Here is a 27,762-nt window from a genome sequence, read left to right as displayed (position 1 = left end):
AAGTTGTGCTGCCAACATAGTGTTTGGCCAAGTCTGGTTTTCACAAGCGGTGCACATTTTACAAGGTGATGGCAAAAATTACCATAAAAGAGCTTTCCAGTTATTATGAACTGTAGAGAAAGGTGGAGCTTGGTCCTGTCACGTTTCACACGCTCGGCTCTGCCCTGCCCACTCCTCCAGCACATGGGGTGGGATGGGCGGATCGTAGACGCGTACAGCCGCTCCGCCTCCAAGGCGTTGTGGAAGAAAGGATCACTGTCGAGAGACTGCATTAAAGGCGATAAACAAGCATAAATGTATGTCTTTTACAAAAAAATGCGACCGCGCCGGCTAAGCTAATAGGATACCAGGGTTGGGACTGTATTAATGCGCCGCCCTGTTATGCGCTTTGGAGTAACGTTTAGCGCGTCAAAGAAATCCGATTTCTCCGGGCGACTTGTGTTTACACAGGAGCCATCCAAAGCCACGTTTTAGCAAGCAACCTTGGTTGGGACAGTACAGTACAGGACTGTTTGGCTTTTGAGTCACTGCCCATGCAAACAGTGGAGGACCAGAGCAGGGAAGCAAGCTACACATGCATGACCATATAAGTGAATTTACTTGAAATACTAGAAGGAAAACTGTCCATCGGAGAGGTTTTGATAACATGAAGTGTTGCAACTGATCGACAGCACGAGCACATGTTGTGCATGTAGCAAATCGCTTCGTTGTATGAACTTTCACTGTGGATGTGGACATGGAAAGTGTTGCAAACTAACTACAACTACGCCTGGTCTTGGTTGCAGGGAATGGTTGGCTACATCGACATCATTTTTGAAAGTAGTCTTTAGTCCCACATCGCTGTCAACGAGCTTCGGCTGAAAGTCTGCTGGGTCGACATGGAGAGTCAGGATGAGAGGGAGAACAGTCCTCCGAAGTCGGACAGGAGGTTCGCCCTGACTTACATCGGATGGTCCTCGCTCGACAGGCGGACCACCCTGCCCATGCTGCCGTGGCTGGTGGCGGAGATCCGCAGGAAATGTGAGAAAGGCGACTGCGGCCCCGTGGTGCAGCCGAGAGAGGTCCAGCTGGTCCTCAACCTCTCCTTCATCCGATGTGTCCCGTCCAACAGCAACAACTCTTCAGTCTTTATATTTGAACACAAAGCACAGCTCATCTCTCGCTTCATTCACAACAGCAATGACCTCACCTATTTTGCCTATCTCCTGCGAGGCCAGCCCGACAACCCAGAGTCCGAGATGTCCTGTCACGTCTTTAAGGCCTGCGACCCCAACCAGGTAGGCCTGTCCAACTGTCAAACATACCTTTACACGTGACACAACAGCAACTATACCAGGAAGAGGGAAGCGCACCTAAAAGCATGATAAAGAACAAGATATTGAGAACATTTCGATATAAAAATAACAAGATCTGTAGTGTAAATCACTCAAATGATAAATATTATTGATGTATTGCTATAGGAACTTAAGAAGTGCATTTTCTTTTAAAGACCTCGTACAACATAAATCTCTCATTATAATGTGTTCATGATATCCCAAATACATTATTATTTAAAAGTCCTGACGGTCCTTAACTGTAAATCCATTATGTCTTTATGTCAGGGTTTATTTTTAGGAATACCTGTTTATATTGTCATACAGTATATACAGTTTATGATTGACTGAATCTAGCTGTATGTGTAAACACAAGACAAAAGAATGTCCTCTAAAGCCAGAATTTAAATCTCCTTTAGGTGACAACTATGCCATTTAATCTCAAACACACAGTAGATTAGTCGATGGTCCAAACATGTTTGTTTTGGTATTAAGTATTTAGGCCACTGGTCGGTGGGAATGATAAACAGAGGACCCTGGATATTTGTCAAAATTAATCCATTTCTGTGCTTTCTTCTTCAGGGGATGAGACCTCTCACTGGTAGAGCTGCAACTAATGATTATTTTCATTATCGATTAATCTGCAGATTATTTTCTAGATTAATCGATTAATAGCTCGGTCTGTAAAATGTCCAAGGTGAAATGTTACGTTTCTTTGAACAGGGACCGTGTACAAAGAACATTAAACAAGGGCTTTTAGCAAATAGCTCTTTTCTGTCCGTAGTCCTTGGGGACTAGGTAGACTAATAATAGTAACATTTGACATTATGAGAAGATTAAACATTACAAAAAGCATATGCCACACCCCACATCCCAACACACAATATAAAACACAAGGCATTAAAAGAGTACACATATAAAACAGAGAAAAGCAGGAAATGTCCAAGTTTAAGAAGCTGAAAAACAGCATTTTCTGCCATTTTTGCATGAAAACTAAACTAACGATTATTTGATTATTAAAATAGTTGGTGATTATATCACTTGACCAACCGGTTAGTTGACTAATCGTTCACTGCATTGTAGTGTGACAACAACTGCATTGGCAATATTGAGTCAGCACATTTACATGCTGATCAGCATGCCACTCTTGAGTAATAAACTGAAAATGTGGTAAACAGTCCAAAATCAGGAACGTGGGAGTCAGTGTTTGAACATTAACATGCAGTCATGTTTTTTGGTATTTGCTGAAATGCAGTTGAGGTCATAGTGTAAATGTAAGGCACTGTGCTGCAGAGCTCACCCCCATTAGCCCTGGTGTCTGTGTGTTTACTGACGTGCGAGTGAGAGTTTGCAGCAGTGATGCTTAATACATATTTCTTTGTGTTTATGAGTCCTGGGGTTTGGAGTTGTGCCAACATGGTTATTCACCTGCTGTAAGACAAACTGGAGTCTTGCAGTTGTCAATGTTATTCTCGTTTCTCCGAGTAACAAGGAAACCTTCGCAAATGATGTTCTCAAACAGATATCCAGTTGTGCTCACGTTTTGCATCGATCTGAAATCTGACACAACGCATAATTGGCGTTGTGTCAGATTTCCTGTGGTATGTGTGCAGGGCTCACAGGCTGTTTGTCTGCCGGTGAAAGCTGAGAGTAGAAGAGGCCAAACATTCTAGGCAGACGCTCTTTCAAAGTGTCTGGTGTTTGCAGCAGTCAGAAAGGCATCTTGAACATACCTCATTCAGTATTATTACGTAACACAGAAACTGGTTTGGCAGCCAGCAAGCTAGCAAAATGTGCAAGGTGGACCATGTGGAATGCATACATGGCCATGTATACACCCTGTTACAGCCATTGTTAAGGATTTTATTATTTGCCAGGTGTTTCCTCTTTATAATACAGATATTCTTATTGAACTGCTGTTGATGTTGAATACGTTTGAAGAAATGATATGTCTTTGGTTTGTTTTTGACTGACAGGCATGCTTTTAAAATCTATTCTTAGCTGTAGACATGACACTGGTACATTGTGTAAAGGCTAGCATCTACTATTATGATGTGAAGGGTTAGAATGAAATGACCTCTTATGATGTCTTGTAGAGCAAAGAAGCTTAGTTGGCTCATCAGATTTTGTTTTAACACCAAGAAATCTCTGGACTCTTGATTGGTGTATCCATGACACCACAGCTTATACATAACATTTTGCCAGACACAACCATTTACGTCCTCAGTGAAACTCTCATGCACGCATTTAACACCGACTCAACGCATCTCCATTGTGCTGTTATCAAGCCAGCAATAGACATTGTGAGCCTGCACAGTGTACACCACAGGCCACCTCTACTCGCACTTGGAGCTGGGCCACAGTGAAACCTCTCACTGTGTGACCCTGTGCTGTCTTGTGGGTGCCGGTCATCATTCAAACAATAGTGACATGCTCGACTGCACTATACAAAATCTAATCGCATTTAGGAAACTTCAACAGACATTTTATATCTCCGTCTGTGTTATGGAGTAACATAGAAAACAGACATGACTTCTGCTGTTGTTAATACACTTGTTGAGTCACGCCTGTGCTAGCTTTGGTCAGCCAGGGCAGGTGAGGTGCCGTGAACATGGTCACGTTTGCTCTGGTAAAAGTGCATTGGGAACAAATTGACTTTGAAGTTGATTATCTTTCCGGCTGTACTGTTTGATTGAAGACACAATGTGAGAGTAAACTTGTTCTAATGAAGAACTGACTACCCCGGATCATTTCATAACATAATTTCCTTGTTATGACATTTGTAATGTAATGACATACTAAGTAAAGACGCACAACGTGGATCTTCCATTGAAGAATCACATTTAATGCAATATAAAGCTGTCTTGACACATTGTGATTTTAACTTATGATATGAGCTCCTTGACCCCTGTGAAGGCGACACAATGTTTGTCTTGCTTTGTTTTGAGTTGGGACATACACTTCCACTTGTTAAACTACAGAGCCCAGTTTGTCCTCAGGCTGATGGAAAAGCACTGGGAGGACGTCACAGCTCCTTTTTTTAGAACCAATCCCTGCAGAGTTCCAGCCACACAAAGACGGTTATGTTATGTGTATTCATCCAGGTTTGAAGTTATATTCATAAGTGACACAATTCTTTGTCAGTTGCCGATATTTCATAAGGAGGTTTCTGATTCAATTTCCTTTTTGTTTTGTTTGTTTGGAGAAATTAAGTTTAGCTCTAATTTGATGTCCTTGTCTTTTATTTATTTTTTGATTAACTTTGCAAGAACTTACATTGATTGCTTAAAACAAGAAAATACTTATCTTTTTTACGAAAGTACAGCTGAAGGTTGTAGACAGACAGGAAGGAGGGAGAGAGAAGGGATGACATGCAGCATAGGGCCACAGGTCAGATACGAACCCGAGCAGCTGCGGTAGAGACTCAACCTTAGTATATAGGTCGCCTGCTCCACCAGGTGAGCTACCAGGGCGCCCCACATTGATTACTTTTTACCTAAAAAGCATGTAATCTTGTATTGCTTCTGTTCTGACACGGGGAATTATCTTCCAAGCCTCTGATTCAACCTTTTATCTTGTATTGACACAATGATAACCCGTGTGCCTAATAAGGCCTAATTGTAGATAGTTTGGGCAGGTGTGTTGGGTTCACTGCGGTTGGGTTTAACGCTGGCAATAAGGGCAACAGAACTATGTGCTAGCGTCTGTTTGATCAGATATTATTAGGGTCTATCGTAGGGAAGTTTGACGTGACATGAGCCATGCACTGAGAGTGCTCAGGACTCCACCAGCTCAGAGGGGACAATCCTCCTGTTTGTTTTCACCTAAGCTCTAAAGCTGCTGGAGTTTATGTAGACAGGCTTTGGATCTCATCCAGTGTCACTAATATTGTTTGATAAAGCCAGGCAATGATGGGCGAAGGTTATATTTAAAAACCAGTTTGAAGAACCGTCGGAGGGGGGAGTGTTTGAATAGATCTACAGTGGAAAACACAATGCTTTCTTCTTTCCCCTTTGTGCCTGTCCCCACCCGAGGAATAAGCACCTTTTTAACTGGCTCTGTATTAGGTTGACTGCAAATAATTAATCAGATCAAATGATGCTGTGGCGTCATGTTACACATGTATAATCCAGCAGTGGCCTTCTTAAATGTTAAGACAGCGCTGTTTTTTCCTACACTGGCCTCGCTGCATCAAGGCCTCTGAATTACCTTGACCTCATAGTGTCAGCTCTGCTTTTGCCGATGATTTTTTTCATGTTTGAGGTTATTTTGTGAATATTTATGTGTAGACATTGGTCTCCTCACCTTGATGTTTGCAGTTATCCCACAAGGTACTTTGAAAGTTCTCAAGGATTCCAGAAAAAACTGCCAGGAAATCAATTACACAGGTCAGTTTTGTTCGAGTGAACAGCTGCCAGAGTACGTATGTATGAACAACCACCCACCACCTGCCGTCTTCCTCATCTCAATGAAGCCCTCTGTCACCAGCCGCGCACAGCTCCACCCTTGCGAAGGCAGGCACTTGGAAAATGGGACTTTTAAAATAGCCCCAGCAGCAATATGGCAGACGAGTATTTGATCTCTGTGTTTCGTACATAAACAGGCCTCCACCATAACGCAGGGATACACTTTGTCAGGATGTTTTATTGTATTCACAATCATTTCTTTCCTGTTTGTCCCTCCAACCTTCTATCCTGTTGTTCTGGTCACACCTCTGAAGTAAGACTGATTTTGTTACATAACTTCCCTCCCTTGTCTACATTATAAGTATATTTGCTCAACAGTCAGAAGGCAACTCTTATCAGATAGCCACTGTTTGTTTTTAACGCTCATTGTTGTCTTAAACACGGTATTTGGCTGACCTTGGCCATGGTTCTAGTAGGCGCTTTTGCTTTTTAGGGAATGGGAACTCAGAGGTTGTCGGTCCTGTTGTGTCTTACAAAATGATTGTAATCTCAATTGATGGACTGGTGTCAAATTCCCAAGTATTGCTTAAGAGTGTGCTTTGAAAGACTTACTTTTTCTGTCTCAACTTGTTTTTGTCCTGGATGCAATTTACCAGAAACGATTTCCTGTGTCGATGGCACAAGCTCTCCCTGCAGGAGTTGAACAAGGTTAACACAGCGGAGCAGAAACAGGCTCAGTGACCTTCAAGTCTCTGATTCCTTCCAGCCCTTTTGTTTTGTCTCCTGTACGCTAGCGTGGGCGTTTCCCGTCTCCTCACCTACTTCTGTTACCAATGTTGTGTTTGGTCTGTCTGTTGTTGACTAGCCTTAGTTGGTTTTTAGCCTTGAGTTATTTAAAGTCGCAACATGAGGACAGGTCAAGTTCTTGTTTGACTTGTTCTGCTTTGACGTGCGTTTGTGCATTGAGTCTACATTTATGTCCCGAACACCTGCATTTATATGATCTGATTTCTAATATTATAGAAACTGAAAACAATGTTGTTGTTATTGTGTCTGTCAGTTGTGTTGAAGTTATGTTATTCTCATGTTGTCCACTTACAGGAAGAGCTGCAGAGAAACGCTCCTCTGGCACGTGTTTCCAGTTTACTTCCCTTTCTCTTTTGTTATGGTTTTCCTCGTTAATTTCTAACTTTTCCTCGCATCACTTTGTTCCATTCTCCTTTCCTACAGGTCACTGAGGTGGTCAGCAGAATTCGCCAAGTGTCCAAATCAGCCCTAAAGGAAGACGCCAAGCCCAAACAGGAAGTTGAAGAGTCCTTCTACAACTCCCAGAAGTTTGAAGTGCTTTATTGTGGCAAGGTAAAAAAATAATGTGCTCCTCAAAACATGAATTTGTTTCCCTTTTGATTAGGCTATTGTACCCACGCTGTTGAATTTCAAAAACAATTCCAGGTGACAGTTCTGCACAAAAAGGCTCCAGCCACACTCGTCGATGACTGCATCGATAAGTTTCGTCTGCATGAGGTCGAGCGCAAGCGCCTGCGCCTGCTCAACGGCCAGCGGGGGTCCACGGAGAGTGCCTCTGTGGAAATCATCATTGGGGAAGAAGGAGACCCACTCTCCTCTGCTCTGAATGAGAGTATACAAGACCCCGAAGGTTCTGGAGTGGAGGACATGACTGGAGGTAACAGCCTCATGCAGATTGAGGATTAGCATTAGCTCTTTTATAGAAATGTGTTCGCCAAGCCCCGCTACCACATGGTTACTCTTGCTACACCTATCTCGGCACATATGCGGTATACATAAGGGTGGCAGATTTACCTCCTTGAAAGTCTTTGTAAATTTGGAAACGATTCGTCCTTCGTTTTATAAAATGGCTTATCGAGTTATTTGTTCGAATGAATTTGAACGCAACTGTATAGCGTAATGCGTGCCATACAATGAACTGTGACTGTCACATAAGCATGTGTGGCCAGCAATATTGATGAGTCTGTGGTCAGAAAGTGTCTTACCCTTCTGTGTAGTTATTATATTTTTCCGTTTGGCGCCACTTTGTGTCTCGAGGAGGCAGTCAGGCGAGGTTGTTCAGTTGACGTTGGTGAATACTCACATTTGTTTGCTTAAAGTGAGGCAGCTGCTTTTTACAAAGTTGGCAAACACTTTAATTTTGCCATTTTGGAACTCAAAACACGTCCACACACTGCTTCTCAGATGCTTTTATGTCAAGATTATCCAATCAGCACAGCTAGTGTCCTCTTCTATACCTATTTATTAGTTTAGTTTACTGATGGGTCAATAGGGAATGTAATTGGACAAGCTTTAATTCATTCATTCTAATTTAATATCCTCTGCTGGACTACAAGGAAAACCTCTTCAAACTATCTGTTGTACATTTAGACTGTATTTGGAATTACAACATGCATCATTTTCTTCCCACATTCAAAACACAAATTTGAATTTCAAATAAGAAGTGACAGCGCTGCTAGCTAAATATGCTAACGATAGCAAGAGGAGTTGGTTGAAAACATCCTCACCAGTTGATCATTCATGTAGAAGATTTAATGTTAAATAGCATTATTAAAAACCCACGTTGTTATTGTGTTGCAGGGTAGAGCTGGTTTGTATGTGTAATAATTGTATTATTATTATTATTATTATTATTATTGGATTATATAATATTTGATGGGATAAGGGAACATGTATGACTAGAGGATGATTTTGTTAAGGCTTCTCTGATTGGTCATGTGGTGCCCCTGTACACCAGTAAGAATAGTGGCTAAAAGTGCCATGTATGTTAAATAATCAGCCATGTGTATCTTTGCTGTGTGTGTTTCAGGTAAAAGCCTGTCCAACAGTACCAGTCAGAGCAGCCTGCGAGGAGCGTTTCCCGAGTGCATCCTGGAGGATTCTGGCTTCGAGGAGCCCCAGGAGTTCCGTACTCGCTGCAGCAGCCTGGCAGCGAGTCTGCAGAGGAAGCCGGGGGAAGGCGTCATCATGGGTCCCACGCGCCGCAGACACTCGAGCGCACCAAACCACGTTCAGCCATCTGATTCAGACAAGAACCGCACCATGCTCTTCCAGGTAGAGGAACGTTGATAATGCTGTGGACTGACTTCCATGAAAAGTAATGATGTGCTGCACTTTTGCTGACGTCTTGGTTTCAGCGGCTCTGAGGTTTCTTATTTCTGTGTTCAGCTAACTGTGGAAGCTCAGTCTGTTGAGCACTGAGGAGCTTTATCATAACAGTAATGTTCTTTCATTAAAACCTGCTTAGTTTGCACTCAAGTGCCTGGCCAGGACCAAGGGATCTATTATATTTGAATTACAGTCATTTGCAATGAATGAATACTATGTGTGATTGAGGTATAGATGGACAGTTGTACTGAGTTGTAGTAATATTTTATACTCTTTGGAAATACTAGTAGATATTGGGTTTATTGCTAGAACTCTAAATGTACTGCCCTTGTCAATGACACTTTGCTGGACCACAGTAAATCGGGAGCCAGCCCTATAAATGAAAAAGTCGTCCACGAGTGATAGAGTTGCTAAGTGATGATGTAACACTATTGGTCGGTGAGAGTGATGAAGTTACACGAGGTGGAGTTTCCCAATTTGTTGTTGCTCTTTCAAAATGGATAGACGCTGCAGTGTTTCCGCTGAAGACGTCTTTGCCTCTGCCACAATACGTGGTTGTTGTTGCTGGGAAACGCGTTTGTTACTCTCGCCTCAAGGTTTTCAATCCTATATTTGTCGGGTGTTAACATACAGTATGCTATAAGAGGAACGGGCTCAGTGTGTGGCGTGCGTGGTCGAGCGAGACAGTGATGGTGATCGGAGCAGATAAGAAATTAGAAGTAAAGTTGTCAGATGGTAGTAAATGTACAATTTCAGTTTCAGTTTGTTCATGAGTAAATGCTGAAACTCCTCAAGACCCACGTTCAGTTCCTGTGTCTTTGTTTCCAACTGCTGGCCTGTTTTCGTAATTGTCATAAGATGCAATCTAGGTCTGATCTGTTTAACAAAGCTACGCACGGGCATGTGACTGAAATAGGACAAAAACACTTTAGACGAGTAACCCAGAACAACAAATTGTTGAAAATGGCATGATTATATTAAATATATTAAATGAAAACGACTGAAAGACGTAGCTAAACCACGTCATATAATATGCTACCTCAGTACCCTTTGAGAACAAATATTATTACATTTCAGATAAACATTTTTCACTGTCCCTGTAACAATTTAGCCTCAATTAAGCACTTTGACCACATGTCATGTATTAGGTTTCCGGCTAGTCTTGTTTCACTTGACTCCCATCTGTCATAGCAGAAAACCAAACGCTTGCTTGCATCACGCCATTTGTCATCGAACCCCTCTCTGCATTTAGTTCTGAGGTTCACGCTACAGCAAATCATTTTTATGTACCCGCTGGCTGGCAGTTATGATGTACAGACGAGCTCTGCCGTGTGTTACCGCTTCAGATAAAGAGGCTGTAACTCCTGAGTAGAATTTGTGAGTGCAGCGCTACTACTCCCGTTCAGACGTGAAGCCACCGCTTTGTGAAAAGCATGCGGGCTGCAGAGTGAGCCAGCTGCCACTCCTCACTCGCCATGTCCATTTCCTGATGAAGCTCATTTTAAAAACTAGAGCACAACGCTCAATATGATACTCAACATAGCAGTCAATTATGGGAAAAATCGTTGGTGCAGAGTTGTTGACCTCGATTTTGAGAGTGCTATGCGTGTTTTGTAAGTGATTGAGCGAGTCTCAGAATAGCCATAGTCCTTGTCGTGAGATTCTTGACACTGAGATTGTCTTTTCCTCAACTTGTATCCATGATCCACAAACTGTATGAAGGTATTATTCATTTGTTTTAGTACTTTTTATGTATCTGTATGTGTTCTTGCATGAATCTATCTGACCATAACATACTTTTATGTTTGTACAGGTCGGGCGTTTTGAAGTAAATCTCATAAGTCCTGACAGTAAAACGGTGGTGCTGGAGAAGAACTTCAAAAATATCTCATCCTGTTGTCAGGTTGGTTTATTTTTACTCTCTGTATTTACACTAAAAGCCTCTCTTTTCTGTCCCTGCTGCAGTCCTTGCGATAAGATAGGCTCAGAATAATTGTATGCATTTCTTTGCATTACTGCCCGTCTGTGCAGCACAGCAAGCCTTTTATTTTAAAATCCTTAATTTGATCACAAAGTACATCTTTACCAGTGATGTAGAAATATGTTTTTATGTTGTAAATGCCTGATGCGATCCCATTTCTTTAAATAGACATCCTGCATAAAGAGACTGTTTAGTGTGAGCAAAGGGGTCGTTTTAATAATTGTATGGGAAATGGAGAGTGTCATGAGCCATTAGTGTGTCAGTGACATGTGCTGTTGCAATTTTAAGATTTGTATTGCTGGATTTATTACAAAGATTCCAAATGTTTGATCTGTCATTGCTGTGATTTATTCTAGTGTACTGTTTTGTCTTGAATTTAACGCAGGGCGTCAAGCAATCCGACCATTTTGGATTCATCTGTCGCGACCAAATAGAGTCTGGTCCCAGTCAGTATGTGTGCTACGTTTTCCAGTGTGCCAGTGAGTCCCTGGTGAGTCACACAAAACACGTGCATTCAAATTACGTTATCTTTTGCTCTTAACATTATGGTTTTATTTTAATCTGTCTGTGTCTGTGTCTGTGTCTGTGTCTGTGTCTGTGTGTGTGTGTGTGTGTGTGTGTGTGTGTGTGTGTGTGTGTGTGTGTGTGTGTGTGTGTGTGTGTGTGTGTGTGTGTGTCTCGTCCTTGCATCTGACTGCCCTGTATCAGGTGGATGAGGTGATGCTGACCCTGAAGCAGGCCTTCAGTACAGCTGCAGCCTTGCAGAGCAACCAAACCCAGATCCAGCTATGTGAAGCCTGCCCCATGCATGACCTGCACAAGCTGTGCGAGCGGCTTGAAGGTTAGCCAGTTGTAAACACAGTTGCTCTTTCTACCTTGACTCGATGTATTAATACTCGTTATTCCGAGTTAAGGCAACATAAAAGAGCATTCTTATTTCCTCTTGTTTCAAGGTCTCTACCCACCCAGAGCAAAGCTAGCCATCCAAAAATATCTCTCCCAACTGACTGACAATGAGCAGGCTGAGATCTTTGAGCGAGTTCAGGTAAGGTTAGCTCTGCTTAGAGAAAGAACTCTTTATTACCTGCTAAATTAGCGACAAATTGACAGTTTTTTAGTGATTGTTCATTTGTAGAGACATTGTTTTTTTTAGTTTTTTTTTTACAAATGGTGCATGTGCTTCAAAGCAGTGTTTCTTTTCCATCTTGGTTGTTGAGTGTTTGTGTATCCACGTCTGCAGAGATTGAAGCCCGGGTCAGACCAAGAGGACAATGAGCTGGTGATTCTCCATCTGAGACAGCTCTGTGGAACCAAACAGAAGTCTCACCTCCACATCGGAGAAGCCCTGCAGGTGAATACTTAACCCTGTAGATACTAAAAAAACACAAATCGTATTCAGATTTCTTTACTTTACCTACTAAATAACTGAAACTAACTGACATTTTTACTCAAATCAAACGTAATTGAATGTGTCTCAGCACAGTTTTAAACAGACAAGGCGACAGAAAAAGATCAACATAATTATTTAAGACCGTTTGAACTCCTTGAATTCCAACAAACGAGTCAAACTGGAGTTGCATAGAATTGCATAGAATGTGTCTTTGCTACCGTCTCAGATGTAACGTTCATCGCTCCCCGTTTGGAAGAATAATGTTCCTATTAAAGAACGGAGCTGGTTATCAATCGAATCACTGTAATCTTCCATAAATGGCTGCGGGGGAAAGCGTGACATTTAAATGATGAGGGCTGTGGATTATTACTTTAGCATGATCTTGATATTATCATTAAAATGGCAGAACACCAACCACAGATCCGGTATTATGGTTTGCTTCTGTATGCTTAAGTCACATTTCTATTAATAACTTCTGTGATTTAGTTTTTTTGCCTTTCTATTGTTATCATCTGACAGAACGCAACAAACAGCTCATCGGCAGCAGACGGCTCGGCCACCAGCAGTCGCTTCAAACTTGATATTCTCAAGAATAAAGCTCGCACCTCCCTCACCAGCTCCCTTGAGAACATCTTTGCAAGAGTAGGTCACAAGAGAGGGTTTTTATTTATTTATACCACCTTTTCCTTTCTGTCCCCGCCTCCTATCTTAATTTATTATCCTGCTGTTATTTTATCCACCGTTTGTTTCCCCCTGTCTTTCTCTAAATGTAATCCCTGACTGTGTATCTGATTTCTTCACCTCAGAGAGAATATAGCCACTGTACTGTGCACTTTTATGTGTCTCTGCGCTCTCTTTGTATCAATTGTGCTGTTTCTGTGTCATTGTCATCCAGGGGATTTGCATTGACCCATATCTGCCAGTGAGGCAGCAGAATAAATCCTTAGTAGTGAGATCCACGCAATCTGAGACCTCTGCTGCCATCTGTCTCAGAGACGTAACCGATCAATGACACTGTTAATGTTTTCGAGTCAGGAAATTTAAGTCCTTTTTATGATTTTATGATTCATACGACTGCACTTTTTGTCTTGAGCAATTTGGTGCGCTTTTGAAAAAGGATTGCGTAAACATGTTGTTATTTATGCATTATATTTCAGAACATGTTTTCATTTTGTGTAATCACCTCTGTCACCAGGGTGCAAACCGGATGCGGGGCCGTTTGGGAAGCATGGGAAGCATCAGCAGTTTTGAAAGGGTGAGTGTTCTTGAGGGGAACATGACAATTCCCAGAACTTCACTCGAGGGACTTTGGGAATTCTCTCTTTTTACCCAGTGGCTTTTAAAAGCATTTGATACTCCGTCTCTGTCCTAAGAAAAAGACAAGTGTGATAGGCATGCTTTCACTTTAATGAATGCCAGGCGCTGCCAACATTTGGCATTGGCCAAAAGACAGAAGAGTACAGCAGGTAGTGTGTTTACAGAGCTGTCAGGGAACCATTTGGGGTTGTTGGCTCCACTGTGTTACAGCTGTGCAAAATGTGAAGTGAGTGTGTGATGCAGTCCCACTGACTCCCCATCACTCATGATGAAGTTAAGAGAACTCCACCGATTTTACATTTGCAATCCTGGAACATTGTCGGACTCATCATCAAAATTGATGCAACAGAACAAGAGATGTAATCTGTTTTTATTCTACGCTCACTTCTTTCTTGTGCCTGTGCCTACATTACCCACAATGCAACTCTACCGCCAACAGTTCAGTCCAAGATTCAATTGTTTTATGCTAGTAGCGGCTAATGTAGCTTCTAGCTGCTAGCTTCATGTACAGATAAGGCGCTACAGAGTTCTGCTATGCTCACTTCTTTCTATCTTCACACCCCCAGAATTCTTTTTTCATTTTAAATTGTAGTCTTCAGACCAAACGAACGCTGACTCAAGTGACATCACTTGAGACAATTTATCAGATTTTACATAGCACCCTCTGGAGCCACAAAAGGCTTAGCATGTTACTCCTTAAGACCCGTAAACAGACTTTGATGTGTAAAAGTAAGGATATGTTGCTCATAGTATTTAACACTCGGGTATGAAATGGACCCTTCACGTAGCTGTCATGCCTGTTGCATCATGCCATGTCAAATGTAATAGAAATATGAAACCCCAAATCAGGGAATAAGCCTGCAAGTGGCAGCTCCAAGTGATGGGATTTTATTAAGCTGCTAAATCTATTTACCTTTACCACCAATACTGGCTTTTGCATAAAAATAAATAAAAGCTAATGAATGACACAGACAACCCTATTTCTGACGACGGAGTAATCGTACTTTTATGAGCATCTTGTGTATCATAGATGTCCTTCTGTTGTTGTTCTATGCAAAAGTATGTGACCTCATTACATGTGTACATTCTTCCAAGGCTCACCTGTGCCCCTCTTTGTTATGTTAGTGACATTCAGAAGAATGTTGTTTGCCTCGTAGGCCTACTCAAGTGAATAAGTAGTCACCTGGGGATTGAGTCAGGATGCCAAAGTCGAGCAGGAAATTGAGGATGTTCGGTTGACAGGATGTCCAGTTGTGCAGAGCCGTGCCTGTCCTTATCCCGGTCATAGGACACGGCACTAGACGAGCGTCCATCCACTGAGTCACTTTATCTTATCAGTGTTTCCTAAAATCTACACATCACAGTTAAGCCATTCAGTTGACTTGCTTTACCTTTTGCAACCTGCAAAGTGATGATTAGCAGTGCAAGAGATAGTGACCGTAGCAAATAGTGCTGAATGTCTCCTGTCATGTCAGATCTTAGAGAGGGAGGTCTGTAAAAGCATGAAGGAAGTAGATTGGAGGGTTTTTATGTGCAGCTGAGCCACTGAGGTCCTCCCCACCAATAGTGTGTGATGCTGTGAGTCACAGGACTTTGTTCATTAGAATACAATAGATAGTGGGAGTTGTGCTGCCAGGCATGAGACAACACAGAGTACAGTGTTGAGTGGAAAGTTAAACCTGTAACGAGTCTGGCTTTGGGGTAACATTGGCTAGGTGAGTGCAGAGCTGCAACTTGAGTAATTGAGGTGTTTTGGGGCCTCTGGAATAGAGTTACTAGCTTCATGTGGTTTGACTTTCAAAGACATTTAGAGTTATTTTTACCCTTTTGGATTTTGCCTGCTTATACCTATGTTATTGACCTTTTGTTATTATCTCATTGTTTAATCCTGTCACCCAGATACATCAGAACATCCAACCATGCTTAACAATCTAGATATAGAATCTCATTAATGTACATTAATGTAAAAGGTTTTCACTCGTGCACTGACATCTTTCTCCCGTCCACATTCTCTCCTCCTCAGCAGGATGAGGAATCTCCCAATCATTCCCCTCCAGGTTCACCTCCCGCTTTCCCCGACGACAACCCGGAAGCCGGAAGCCTGCAGTTCCGTCGGCGTGCCCACACCTTCAGCCATCTACCTGTGAAGAAACGCATCTCCTTCGAGGGCCAACCGGCCAGCCAGAGCAAACAGGCTCCACTGCGCAGACAACAGTCTGTTAACCCAGAACTGCTGCAGAGCAGGTAACTTACACTTCACTAGTTTGAACCTGTGTGAGAAAATAAGGATTAATGCAGAATATGCACCTCTTTAGTTATGTTGCAGAAGTCAATGTTTGACACGGAGGGAAGTGTACGAAAATGAGGACTTTGTGTTTTGTTTGAAGATATGGCTAATGCTAACTTTGCTTGGAAACTCAGAACCTGTTGCTTCTCTTTTAATCAGTTGAACACCAACTAAATATTTAGTTAACCTTGATGTACACGGAGACAATGTAATCTATTTGCAGCGCTTTGATCAGTCCTTAATCTCTCCACCTCCTGCTCCTCTATCCTTGAACAATAGCATCACCAGTTTCCTGTCAATGTTTTGATCCCTCTCGTGTTCCGCAGTGTTTTTCAGTGCTCTCACCAAAAGCCCTTTCTTTTGTGTAACGTCTATTGTATTGTTTTGTTTTTTTTAATGTTGTGGGCATTTCGTGTTTGGCTCGCCCAGTCCCGTGGCTATCTCCAGAACGCGCAGCGTTTCGGAGAGCGAGTCCACCTTCAGCCTCCCTTCCTCCTTCTCCGCCCCCACTTTCCTGAAAAGCATTTACCAGGGCTCACTGGGCTCCCTGAGCTCCCTGGCAGACAGTGGGAGCCTCAAGAGGTGAGAGGGGGTGCACAGACAAACCCCCCTACTTAGACCCAAACGCATCGGCCACCTTTCTGGGTTGGCAGTAGTCGTATTCGTGTTGGCTGTCAAAAACCTTTTAACACTCAGCTTTTTTCTATCCACAGCAACCATTTTATTGGTTTTATTGGTTTCTTTTTTTCCTATCGTCTCTGCAGCTGGACCCACCCTCTTCCTGTTGCTTTCAGAAGTAGAAGGGGATGCTGATACACCCCTCTCTTGTTGTATTTGCATGTGAACTAAGCTTTTTTGCACGGCACAACTGTTATTTAACTGGGATTTACAGCCTTTATTAACAGCACTTCACCTTTGCTGACCAGCTGAAAGGTTGTTGTTAATGTCAATCAGCTAATATAGTATGTTTGAGAAAACAAGACGTACCACTGAGAGTCTCCTCTCTCAGGCACGGTGTGCTAGGTGTCTGGATGGCAGAAAGTAAAGGTTAAACTTTCCATTATGAATGAGATTCAGTAGAGCAGACCATCGTGAAATGGCATTTCCACAGCATGTTTTTCTCCTCTGAGAATATTCAGCGATAATGCAGCAAGAGGATCAAATTACCTCTAAAGATGGATAAGAGTAGGTTTAAAAGTCAACTTGTAGGAAAGCTTCGAACCTGCCGGGTATTTAAATCCGAATATGTCAAGATATTTACAGCCAGGTTTGTTTTATCTGTTACATTGTGAGATAACTTAGCCCCAGTGTTTTCTTTTATGTTACTTTCTTTAACAGAAAGACATAAGAGGTGTCAAGTGAAGAGGCGATGTGCAGAACAGCTGTGAGAGTCATGGTCTCATGGTGACATTTGTCTCAATACAGGTCACTTCCTGTTTTTCATTGTCCACATGATCAGACTGGCACTTGTGTGCTGACCAGGCTTATTAATTACTGTAGCTGCAACGAGTAACACATAGATCTTGCTTCTTTAATAGAGGAAAAATGTTATTTGAGTCATTCAGTGTATATTATATTCTGTAAAAAGGGTTGTCTTAAATGCAAAAAAGGAAAAACAAATGATTGGTGCCAGGATTTCCGTTTATTTGTGTAAACACAATATGTCATATAATAAATGCCTATCATGTAATTTCCCTGCAAGAGGGAACAAAAAACTTAAAATGGTTTAGCAACTGTAATATTTCTGATATGACGTTATTGTCACATTTATTAATCAAATATAGTTGAATGCAGCCTTACTGATTATTTAAGTAAAACAACACAGCCTGCAAAAGATTATAGACCTTTTCTTTAATTCTGCTGCTATTATACTAATTATTTTGTGCTGCAGAGCCGGTGATTGCAGGATGCATCATTATGCATGTAAAAAAAAGAGGGAAATATGGAGAATAATGTTTTCATAAAGAAGCCGTGCTGCACTCTATTTCACCCACATTTCATGCTCGTATGTTTATTTTCCACATATGACTAAGCACTTTATTTTGGTTGTTAAAAGGGGACCTTTAGGATTTAGTTCAACACTAAATGTTGTGTTCTTGTAGGTGTGAAATTCAAGGCCTGGATATTACGACTCTGACAAACGTGAAACGTAACATGAAACGGTGATCGTGAAGTTTTCCCTCCAGCAGCTCAGTAACCACATTTTCTTCTCCACTAACAAAAGCAACTTCTTTTCCAGAAGACAAACGAGCACGCATGCACCTGAGTCAGCTCTGACTGTTTGTGTGGCTGGTGTTTGTCGTCAGTTTACATAACAACACTACCTTCTGCATTAATAACATGGATGTTGGGACTCGGTCAGTGTCGGGTACATATTTTCTATCACTGTGTTCAAGTTTCACCCTCATCATCTCTCATCAGTTTGTTGATGGGGAAGCTTGTAAAAGCTCAGACGTATGTGCGTTTGTGTCCTCCTAGATGTGTCTGTGCCTGCATTCGTAAAACGTTGCTGAAAGAGTGTTGGTGCAAGATGACACCTGGCTCATTTATCGGGTGTCTGTGACGCTGTTGTCTTCTCTCGTAGCAATGGAGAAGGCAGGAAGAGGACACTGTCTGGCTGCAGCAGTGACTCAGTGAGTGGAGGTCTTCCTCCGACCCCACGCCGGGTCTCCTGGAGACAGAAGATCTTCCTGAGGGTCGCTTCACCCATGAATAAGCAGTCTGCATCGATGCACCACCCAGGTCTGGTAACACAGTGCCTCACGCAGTTCAGACACAATGAATACTCTCTGAATATTCCACAAGTGCATAGAAAATGAGGACAAGGCAGGGAGGACATTTGATTCTTGTGGGAAAAATGCTTTAAAAACAAATGTGCAAGCATATATGAGGAAAGCAGTAAGGGTTGAAAGGTAAGAGGAATTTCCACACTCCCTCCTTGTCAGATAAACACTGATAAAGGCGCTTGTGTAAGTGATCCTTCTACTTTCCTCCTTTTTAGAGTGTTTCTTTTTTGTTTACTCAAGGGAGCTAAAAAATGCAGCTCGCAGATCCAGAACATTAATACAATCTTGACCAACAAGTATAACTTGTATAGAACACATCGTCATTAGATTTATTATTCCTTATGCATTGTATTTTCTATTGACGTCTTTTGGATGTTGTGTTTCAGACCACTCTGATTGCAGGGAGCTGCTGCCTCTCTCCCCTCGTGGCTTGCACTCAAGTCTGGATCCTTTGGGGCGTCTGCTGCCCACGGCAGGTGAACCCCTGTCCGGGGAGAGGCCTAAGAGGACGGGGGCTGACTACCGGGTCCTCTGGAAGACTGCCATCCACCAGCAGATCCTCCTGCTGCGCATGGAAAAGGAGAACCAGAGACTGGAGGGTGAGTTGCATTTACTACCGTGCACATAAAGTACGACAATCGCCCTGGGACGAATCCTTCCTTCGGTCACATGGATGACAAATATGAAGAGCATGATGTCTGCAGACTTGTTGCTGCCACATCATTCAGTATTGCTGGATGTTCAGTGTATTTGTTTCTCCGCAGACACTGGTGGTATTTATAATTTATCACGGGGCTGACCTTCCCGAAGTCGTCTCACACTGAGTCTTATTGTTAAGGTGGTTAAAATATTTATTGGCGAGGGTTGAATAGGACGGAGGATGACGTAGAGATTGTAGAGCCCTCTGAGGCAGATTTGGGATGCTGGGTTATAAAAGATGAACTTGACTTGACTTGACTTTATTTATTCATTACAGTAGAAACCATTCGATCTCTTAAAGTCCTCTTGTTCCTAGCTGAAGCTTTATGAGCGTGGACGGGGATTGAAGGCTCGAGGATTCCTTACGCTGTCATTTCTGTTTATTCTGAGAAGTCAAATGTTCTGGATCAAAGCTATATTCAGACCAAATGTTTTGGTGTTGCATAAACACGCTCGTGTAAACACATGCAGATGTGCTAAACTACTTAAACACTCAGTAGGTTAAAAGGCACTTATGAGCAAAAACAACAGTAACAGTTATAGCATTTGGAAATATCGCCCTCTACTGGCCGAGGTTATTTAGGGTGTATCCCACATTTTTTTTAGCACTTATTTTTTTTCTCTCCTCCTCCTCCTCCTCCTCCTCCTCCTCCTCCTCCTCCTCTCACAAACACAACAGGAAATTAACAAGAGGAGGAATGTAGTGGAGAACAGGAAGTAGAGGCCATTTGGGACATTAGCTACTTCACGTCACTTTTTACAGTGACGTGAAGTGAAGCCCACCTTTTATAAATGATAAAGGTCTAAGAGCATAGTGTGATTGTAGGAACGACATTAGCTCTCACAGAAAAGGAGGAGATAGGTATCTGTAGATATTATATAATATAATATATTATATTATACCAACACATCTCTTTCCCTTTTGTTTGTTACGATGATGCCAATGCTGGTCTGAGGACCTAACTGTGAATAACCCTTTTCAATAGAAGGTAAGCGGTATGAAAGCAACCCTCGGGATCACGGCAGATGGATGTTTTTGCATGATTTTGGGTGTCGGTTATTAAATCCATTCAATTCAGCTTCTTCTTTTGTTTGCATGATCAAGGACGATCATACTTTTTATGGTGTTTCTATTTCTTTTTGTCCGTTTTACCTCTCCCCACTATCTCCATGTAGCCTCTCCATGCCTCCAGCATAATACAAATGGATCTGTGGTGTCAATGTTGGTATTGTGGCTTGTGTTCACGTGGTAAGTTTTCCATGGTAAATGAGGACAAAAGGTGTGAGGCACTAGTTCCACACTTGCTTTCAGATCTGGCATCTTTTAATCAGCAATATTTTTGTTTTATAAAAGCAAAAACAGAAGTACAGCCCTGCTTTTGTCGGCCTTTCGTCTGGATTTTCTGGTGCAGCAAGAGAATCTTGATTGACAAAATGATGTTGAATATGTTCTTCTGTCCTTTTTTTGTTTTTTTTTTATCCTGGTGATTGTGTTGCAGCGAGCCGGGATGAGCTGCATATTCGCAAGATGAAGCTAAACTACCAGGAAGTGGGCCAGTGCTCCAAAGATGCGCAGGCATTGTGGGAGAGAAAACTGACAGCTCCGGGCAGAACAACAGTCCCACAAGACAAGGAGGAGATGTATCGTGCACTGTGCCAAGGTGAGAGATGTGTGTGTGTGCGTGGTTGTGTCTGAGAAAGTGGTTGTGAAGACGTGCTTCCATGCATTTGTGTATCTATAAACATAAAGCTGTACATGTGTCTCCATTTTTGTGCGCAGGTGTTCCCAAGAGCAGGCGTGGGGAGGTCTGGCTGCTCCTTTCCCATCAGCACCGGCTGCGTCACAGGCTGCCCCAGCGTCAGCAAGCCATGGACACCCCCTACCACGACCTGCTCAAGCAGCTCACTGCACAGCAGCATTCTATTCTGGTGGATCTAGGTGTGTACACAATTTCTAAAAAGGTTCTTCCAAACAGTCACTGAGAACAAAGAATGGAATTTGACTGTTTTTGTATTTATAGCATTGGAAAGTTATTCAAGATGGATGTCGACGTTAAAACATTTTAGGACAGCTTCAGCCTCAGATGCTCTTTAATTGGAAGCGGTCATTATTAACATTAGCAGTTGTTGCTGAAGCAGTAGTGGGTTGTTATTCTTCTTTCTATTTATTCACGGGCAAAAATTAATACAAAATTCTCCTTTTTTATGCTTCTCGTCACGTTGAAAGCTCACAGAAACTATGAACATTTAGTACATGTTCAGATAACTTTGATCTCTGCCTTCCACTCAGGCCGGACCTTCCCCACGCACCAGTACTTCTCAGCCCAGCTGGGCGCAGGGCAGCTTTCCCTCTACAACCTCCTGAAAGCCTATTCTCTGCTGGATACAGAGGTACATACTGTAATCCTGTTTCTTTCCCCTCACAGTGTATCACTGTAATGCCACATGACATTGACAGTACATATTTTGTGCACTATTTTCCATGCCACACAGGTTGGCTACTGCCAGGGCATCAGCTTTGTGGCTGGAGTGTTGCTGCTGCACATGTGCGAAGAACAGGCCTTCGACACTCTGAAGTTCCTCATGTATGACCTCGGCATCAGGCAGCAGTTCAGACCTGACATGGTCTCTCTGCAGGTCGGTACACGAATGGCTGGGCGGACCACGAGAAACATGTTATTAGAATATGAGGGATCACATTACTATGTGAGAGTAACATTCAGGTACAGAATAGTCTAGTTTCTTTCCCACAAGATAATTAAGGGATCAGAAACAGACGTGATTACTTACCAACGTTCAATTTCAAAAAGGTCAAATTAGCCAAATTACAGCTTTTACCAGACTGTTAAATAAAGTGGTGTTCACTTGAACATTTGGTACAGAGGGAAAACAAATCATCTGAACATTAAAGCCACTATGAATAGACTTCTTTTGGCGTCCCTCACTGTTGGTATCGAAAAAGACACTGTACCCCCCCCCACACCTCCCACAACAGATCTAACCAAGGGGCCGTTTTTACAAGGAAGTAAAATAAATTGTCTCAATATAAACTTTGGCTCAGAAAAATTTGAGCTTTTGAGTTTGGAATAATAAAAGCTTTAATCACAGAAAAACTCTACTCATAGAAAGTATGTGAGGAACAAGCACACTGGACTTTACTATTATTGTTTGAGATGTTATCTGCCTGCTGTAAAAGGCCTTGTGTGGGTTAGTAGTTAGCAACAGCAAACAGTAGTCAAGTGTCTCCACCTCCTTATTCAAACCACACCTGCATGCCTGCTCTGTTAGCTTCTGTTAAACATCAGCTGACCTCACCGGGGTGAAATGCATCAGCAGGCGTGGTAATGTATAATCTATATCAGGTAACCGTGTAGCCAAGCAGTGCCCACTTGGTTTGCCCTACGCTGCAGTTCTGTTCTTTTTTTTTTTTTCTTTTTTTTTTAAGACTAATCCAAAGGTTTCAAAGCAAAGAGGAATTTGTGCCGTTTTTCTCTGTGCAGAGGCTCAGCACGAGGAGGTAAAGGTATTACTCGTGTTCTTTGTAACGGTCAGGAAATTGTAAAACTGATAGGAGTCTAAGTTTAGCTTGAGCTAACTTCTGCTTTTCTTTTTCGTCTGCTGTGCATTTCACTGTAGCACTTGTCAGGATCACTGTAATACAGAGTTGGAGAGTTAGTACAGCTCTTTAAAGGCTTGGCCTTGATGCGTGTCTGAGCAAGTCTCTAAGACAACACTGGTAATACTTAAGGAGCTCTCAGCCTGGGTTAATGTTAATTTGCTAGATAATAATTCTCAACTCTGCAGATCCAGATATACCAGTTTGTTCTGGCACTGCATGTTTTTTTACTGTGTGTTTTATTAACTGTTTTTATGTGTATGTGTCTGTGTGTGTGTGTGTGTGTGTGTGTGTGTGTGTGTGTGTGTGTGTGTGATCCCAGGTTCAGATGTACCAGCTCTCCAGACTGTTACACGACTACCACCGCGAGTTGTACAATCACTTCGAGGAGCACGAGATCTGCCCCAGCCTCTACGCAGCACCGTGGTTCCTCACTCTCTTCGCCTCACAGTTCCCCCTCAACTTTGTGTCCCGCGTCTTTGGTATATTTTTAGAATAATGGCCCCCGTGTTTGCTCACACGCAAATGCTTAACGGCACAATGCTATTTTGTAAAGAGGATGACATTTAAATAACCCCGTAATAGTTGCAGCTTAAGGGATAATGTGTGTAAGCATTTGGTGTTTATAAAGCCGTTTGTTTGTTTTCTTCAGATTTCGTGTTTGTCGAAGGGACCGGCGTGATCTTTAAAGTGGCCCTCTGTCTGCTGAGCAGCCATGAGGGGGAGATAGTGGAGTGTGACACTTTCGAGAGCATTGTGGACTATCTAAAGACTACACTTCCCGCCCTCACTCAGACACAAATGGAGCAGACCATTGTGAAGGTACAGAGTGGGATGTTGAAATAGAGCCCCAGGTTTCCAGATGATACCAGGCACGATGACTTGTTCATGTGTTGAGAGGTGTCAAATATCCAGTATTCATTAATAAAGGATTAGATGAATCGGGAAAGACAGTGTAGAAATGGGTATGACTTTGCCTGTGCAAATATTATCCAGAGAATTAACATTAAAGGATAATGTTTGTGAACAAATCCCATGAAAATCTCAAAACTTTCCAACTTCCCTCATCGATGTGGCACTCAACCCTTAAGCACACTTCAAATCCTTTTAAACTCTATACAGACACATTTTATGGACCTAACTATACAGTTAAGATCCTGTTACAGATGCTGTTGACTTGTCAGTTGATGGCTCCTGTCTCCCTGTGTAACCTGTTGTTTGCCAGGCAATGGAGATAGACATCTCCAAGCAGCTGCATGCGTACGAGGTGGAGTACCATGTCCTGCAGGATGAGATGCTGGAAGCCGGACCACTGCCTGATGACTCCGACCGGCTGGACAAACTAGAAAAGACGAGCGTGCAGTTGAAGAAACAGAACATGGAGCTGCTGGAAAAACTTCAGGTAAGTAGGAGAAGAGTCGCACTCCACAATGGCCTTTCATCCATATCAGTGGGAATGATGAGCGTATGTGTAAGTGTGGAGGGTATTTAAGTTGTTGGTCGGTTTATTATTCCTTCTTTTGATGGAGGGGTGAATGGCTCTGTCATATTTGTTTAGAGATCCACACTGATGGTGCCTCCGATTACCCATAGATGGCACTAAAACACAAGTTAAACTCAACCAGAGCAAGACAAAGGGACTGAACACTATATGTTCTCCAAATGCTCTTAACATTTTCACAAGTAGTTTGTGATTCTGTGCAGCAGGACTGGGCAAAGTCACTCCTGATGGTCCTCATATTAATGAGGGTCAAAGAGGTATTGTGCTGTGCTCATATTTGATGTGACAAAGAAGAATGTGTGGACTCTTAGACTTACTATATAAACTGTTACCACAACATTTAACAAGTGTGTTACACAAAGCTTGGATTCCGTATGAACTACAATCTCGTTTGATTTCCCTTTTGTTGAGATTCTGTGCTGGTTCTGGTACAGAAGTCATACACACGCTGACTTCTAGTGGAGTTTTTTTTCCTTGCTTTTTGTTCACCATCTATCCAAATGTCTGTCTTTTGTGGTGTGACTTGTATTTACTGATGTCTCCGTCGTCCAGGCTGCGCGGCAGAAGATTCAGACACTGGAGACGACCGTAGAGAACTTCCTTTCTCGGGAGAGCAAAATGAAGCACATGATTCGCTCTCTGGAGCAGGAGAGGGCAGCTTACCAGAAGACCATTGAACGCATGCGCTCATGCCTTCCCCCTGACGCCCTGACAGATGTGGAGATGACCCAGATCAAAACAGGACCCAACGGGAAAGCCAAAACTGCAGCCAAGAAGCCCTGATGGCAACCAGGGGGCTGGCTGCTGTGGGCAGACGCACAGGCAGAGACTGAAGCGAACAAATGTCAGCTGCTCTATTGTTGTACTGCTGTAAGAGTAGCCGGGTTTTGTAAATGTGTGATTTCTGGACGTGCAGACGGGAAATATCTATGTGGTATTTGTCAGGATATAATAGAGCAGTGGGAGGATGGTTTCAGTTATATTAGCAAACAGACTGTTCCATCAGTGCATCAAAGCTGCTTATCTGTTTCACTGATAGTTTGAAGGTGAGATCAACATCCTTCCTTATTCAGATCTTTTTGGTACTCACGGGGGACTTTTCTAGTTTGACACAAGTGAGAAACGCTTCTGCCTTTTTCAAATCTCTTTGAGCACTGCCTTGATGTATTTACTGCCAGTCTCAGTAGAACCACAAAAGCAGCGAACAGAAGTTGCCTGTTGACAAACGATCCTTTGGACCTCAGGTTCAACTTATAGCCATTACCAGTGTGTATGATGTCCCGTTGTTTGTGATGGAAACTCTGCCTCAAAGTTATCACATTGCTTTTTTTTTTTTATTATTTCCTTGTATTCACTTGAAATTCGTGAATGTAATTTCACTCCAGAGATAATTTCGATAACATTTTTCTTCTTACAACAGAAACATCTGTGTACAAATCTGCCATATTAGGCTTTAAATGTCAGCAGACATACTGTATGTGGCATGTTGTAGCATGTCCCTCATGCACCGCACCACTGCCTTCACGTGAGAGATCTTTAGCACGTCTTGCTGCTCTGAAGGAGGAAGTGTTTCTTCCAGCTCATGCAGGATGTGAGGTCGTCTGCCTTTTCAGTTTCCTGTGTGACTGTTCGCGGTGTCGCCTTTGTTTTAGCAGCACAGAGTTCACGCTCCCCAGGGGGGCACAGAAAAACAAACTAAGGTGGCAGAGTGATCTGAATGTACATCACATACGTCTGTTTTTAATGTCTGGTTGACAGTTTTGTTATTTCTTTTTTTAATTTTTAAAGGTGGGTCTACAAGCAGTTAGTGTTGCTTGGCTCAAGATTTCAAGACCACACATATCCACAGTTGCATTGCTGTTGGTCACACAACCAGTTTCATGTTTGCAGTAAAACTCAAGTGTTTCGGTGAGTAGAGAGACGGCAAAGGAAATAAGAAAAACTTAATGCCAGTTTCCTTTTTGAGTGGTGACAAGTCTCTCCGGATACTGCGTAATATATACAGTATTTGTACACACACACACACACACACACACACACGCATACAAACAAGCTGTGCAGTGAGCTGTCTGACTTTATGGACAGACGGTTCAAATTAGTACAAAGAGGTGTCCTTGGCTCTCTCCTCAGTTTTGTTTTATCCCACCTCCATGTCTGACTCATCGTCGCCAGTTCTGATTGAAAGCAAAACAGTCCTGGGCTCGACTCCGCTTTCGTAAAACACCCGTACATTAAAACCGAGGTGATGTCTATCATGAGATAAGTACTTACTAACAGTGTCTTTCCTTCCTTGTTGACATGTTGCGGTGACACATTTGTCTGTTTCAGTGTAAAGTCCAAGCAGACTATGTCCTTCAGCAATGCAATGCAATATGTGTATGTTTAGCAATGCTGTGTGTTTGCATATACCCAGAGCACTTGCCTACTTTTGCTAAGTTACAGGAGCTACAGATATTCACAAAGAGTTTGATAGATTGATAAATCCGGCCAGACGTTCTCTGTCTTGTTGAAATGTTCTTGTGGTAATTGAGGTGACGTTGAAAAGGTTTGCACCCAACATCTCATAAAGAATAGAGTGAGGGAAGAGAGTCACCTCTGCACTACAGGTGATCTCTCAAACATACCAAACAACTTTTTTCTCGAAATCTGTCAAAGGATACCAATGCAGTCCGACTCATACTTTTTTTTGCCTGTATTTTGCTCATCTACAGTATTTGTGCGTAATATAAATTGACCGTTGAACCAAAGAGGTGGTTGCTTTTCATAAATGTATGAATGACTTCATCCAAAATGCTGTGATGTATTATATATGTTAAATGTGCTAACTTCTTTTTGTCACTACACCTTTTCATCTCTCTTTAAGCTTGAAAAGATACCAAATATTGGCAGTAAAAACTTGACTCTTGAAAAAAAAAAAAAGAGACCATTGGCAGACTTGTTTACACATCGTTTTCATTGTATTCCTTTGTGCCAAAAATAAAAAATGGCCTTTATTCTCCATTAATCGGAGATATGAGACTGTTATTTTACACCAGGTGCTCCGAGTCCTGACTGCTACATAGTGCTTGTGTCACTGTGTTTTAATGAAAGACACTTAATAATAGATGGATTGTTTTTCAGTCAACATGAGGGCTACACAAAAACAAAAGACACTGTCATAAATTCTTCAATAAACACCTTGCCTTGTTTTCTGTCTACTCATGTTTGAATGCCTTTCTTGCTCGGTGAGCTCTCGTAAAGAAATCATGTTGCTTTCCTGCTCTACAAGATAGCACATCAAGTTTAGGATATAGCCTCAAGCGGAAATGGTCTCTGTGTGTAGACGTATCAT

The 27,762-nt window shown here is 42.3% G+C and overlaps 1 protein-coding gene across 4 annotated transcripts; it reads left to right on the top strand.

Annotated features, from left to right (window-relative positions):
- The first annotated feature begins 190 nt into the window (after positions 1–190).
- Positions 191–27,619, top strand: tbc1d4 (TBC1 domain family, member 4). Of its 4 annotated transcripts, none has more exons than XM_029458668.1 (24): positions 191–1,277; positions 6,950–7,078; positions 7,172–7,403; positions 8,556–8,800; positions 10,668–10,757; positions 11,221–11,325; positions 11,544–11,676; positions 11,789–11,880; positions 12,076–12,186; positions 12,745–12,867; positions 13,421–13,480; positions 15,569–15,786; positions 16,259–16,411; positions 18,414–18,571; positions 19,002–19,214; positions 20,301–20,303; positions 20,814–20,975; positions 21,095–21,253; positions 21,605–21,705; positions 21,808–21,951; positions 23,253–23,412; positions 23,583–23,752; positions 24,156–24,332; positions 24,984–27,619. In XM_029458668.1, the coding sequence occupies exons 1-24, from the start codon at positions 879–881 to the stop codon at positions 25,212–25,214; spliced, it is 3,768 nt and encodes a 1,255-aa protein (XP_029314528.1). In that variant the 5' UTR covers positions 191–878; the 3' UTR covers positions 25,215–27,619. The 4 variants fall into 4 exon arrangements, with proteins under 4 accessions (XP_029314528.1, XP_029314526.1, XP_029314529.1 ...); XM_029458666.1 differs by having other exon boundaries at positions 192–1,277; positions 15,566–15,786; XM_029458669.1 differs by lacking the exon at positions 16,259–16,411 and having other exon boundaries at positions 193–1,277; positions 15,566–15,786.
- The last annotated feature ends 143 nt before the right edge of the window (positions 27,620–27,762 follow it).

Source organism: Cottoperca gobio, chromosome 21, assembly GCF_900634415.1.
Source record: "Cottoperca gobio chromosome 21, fCotGob3.1, whole genome shotgun sequence".
NCBI classification, from domain to species: domain Eukaryota; kingdom Metazoa; phylum Chordata; class Actinopteri; order Perciformes; family Bovichtidae; genus Cottoperca; species Cottoperca gobio.
Note: the sequence above shows the minus strand (reverse complement) of the source record. Positions and strands in the feature narration are given on the sequence as shown.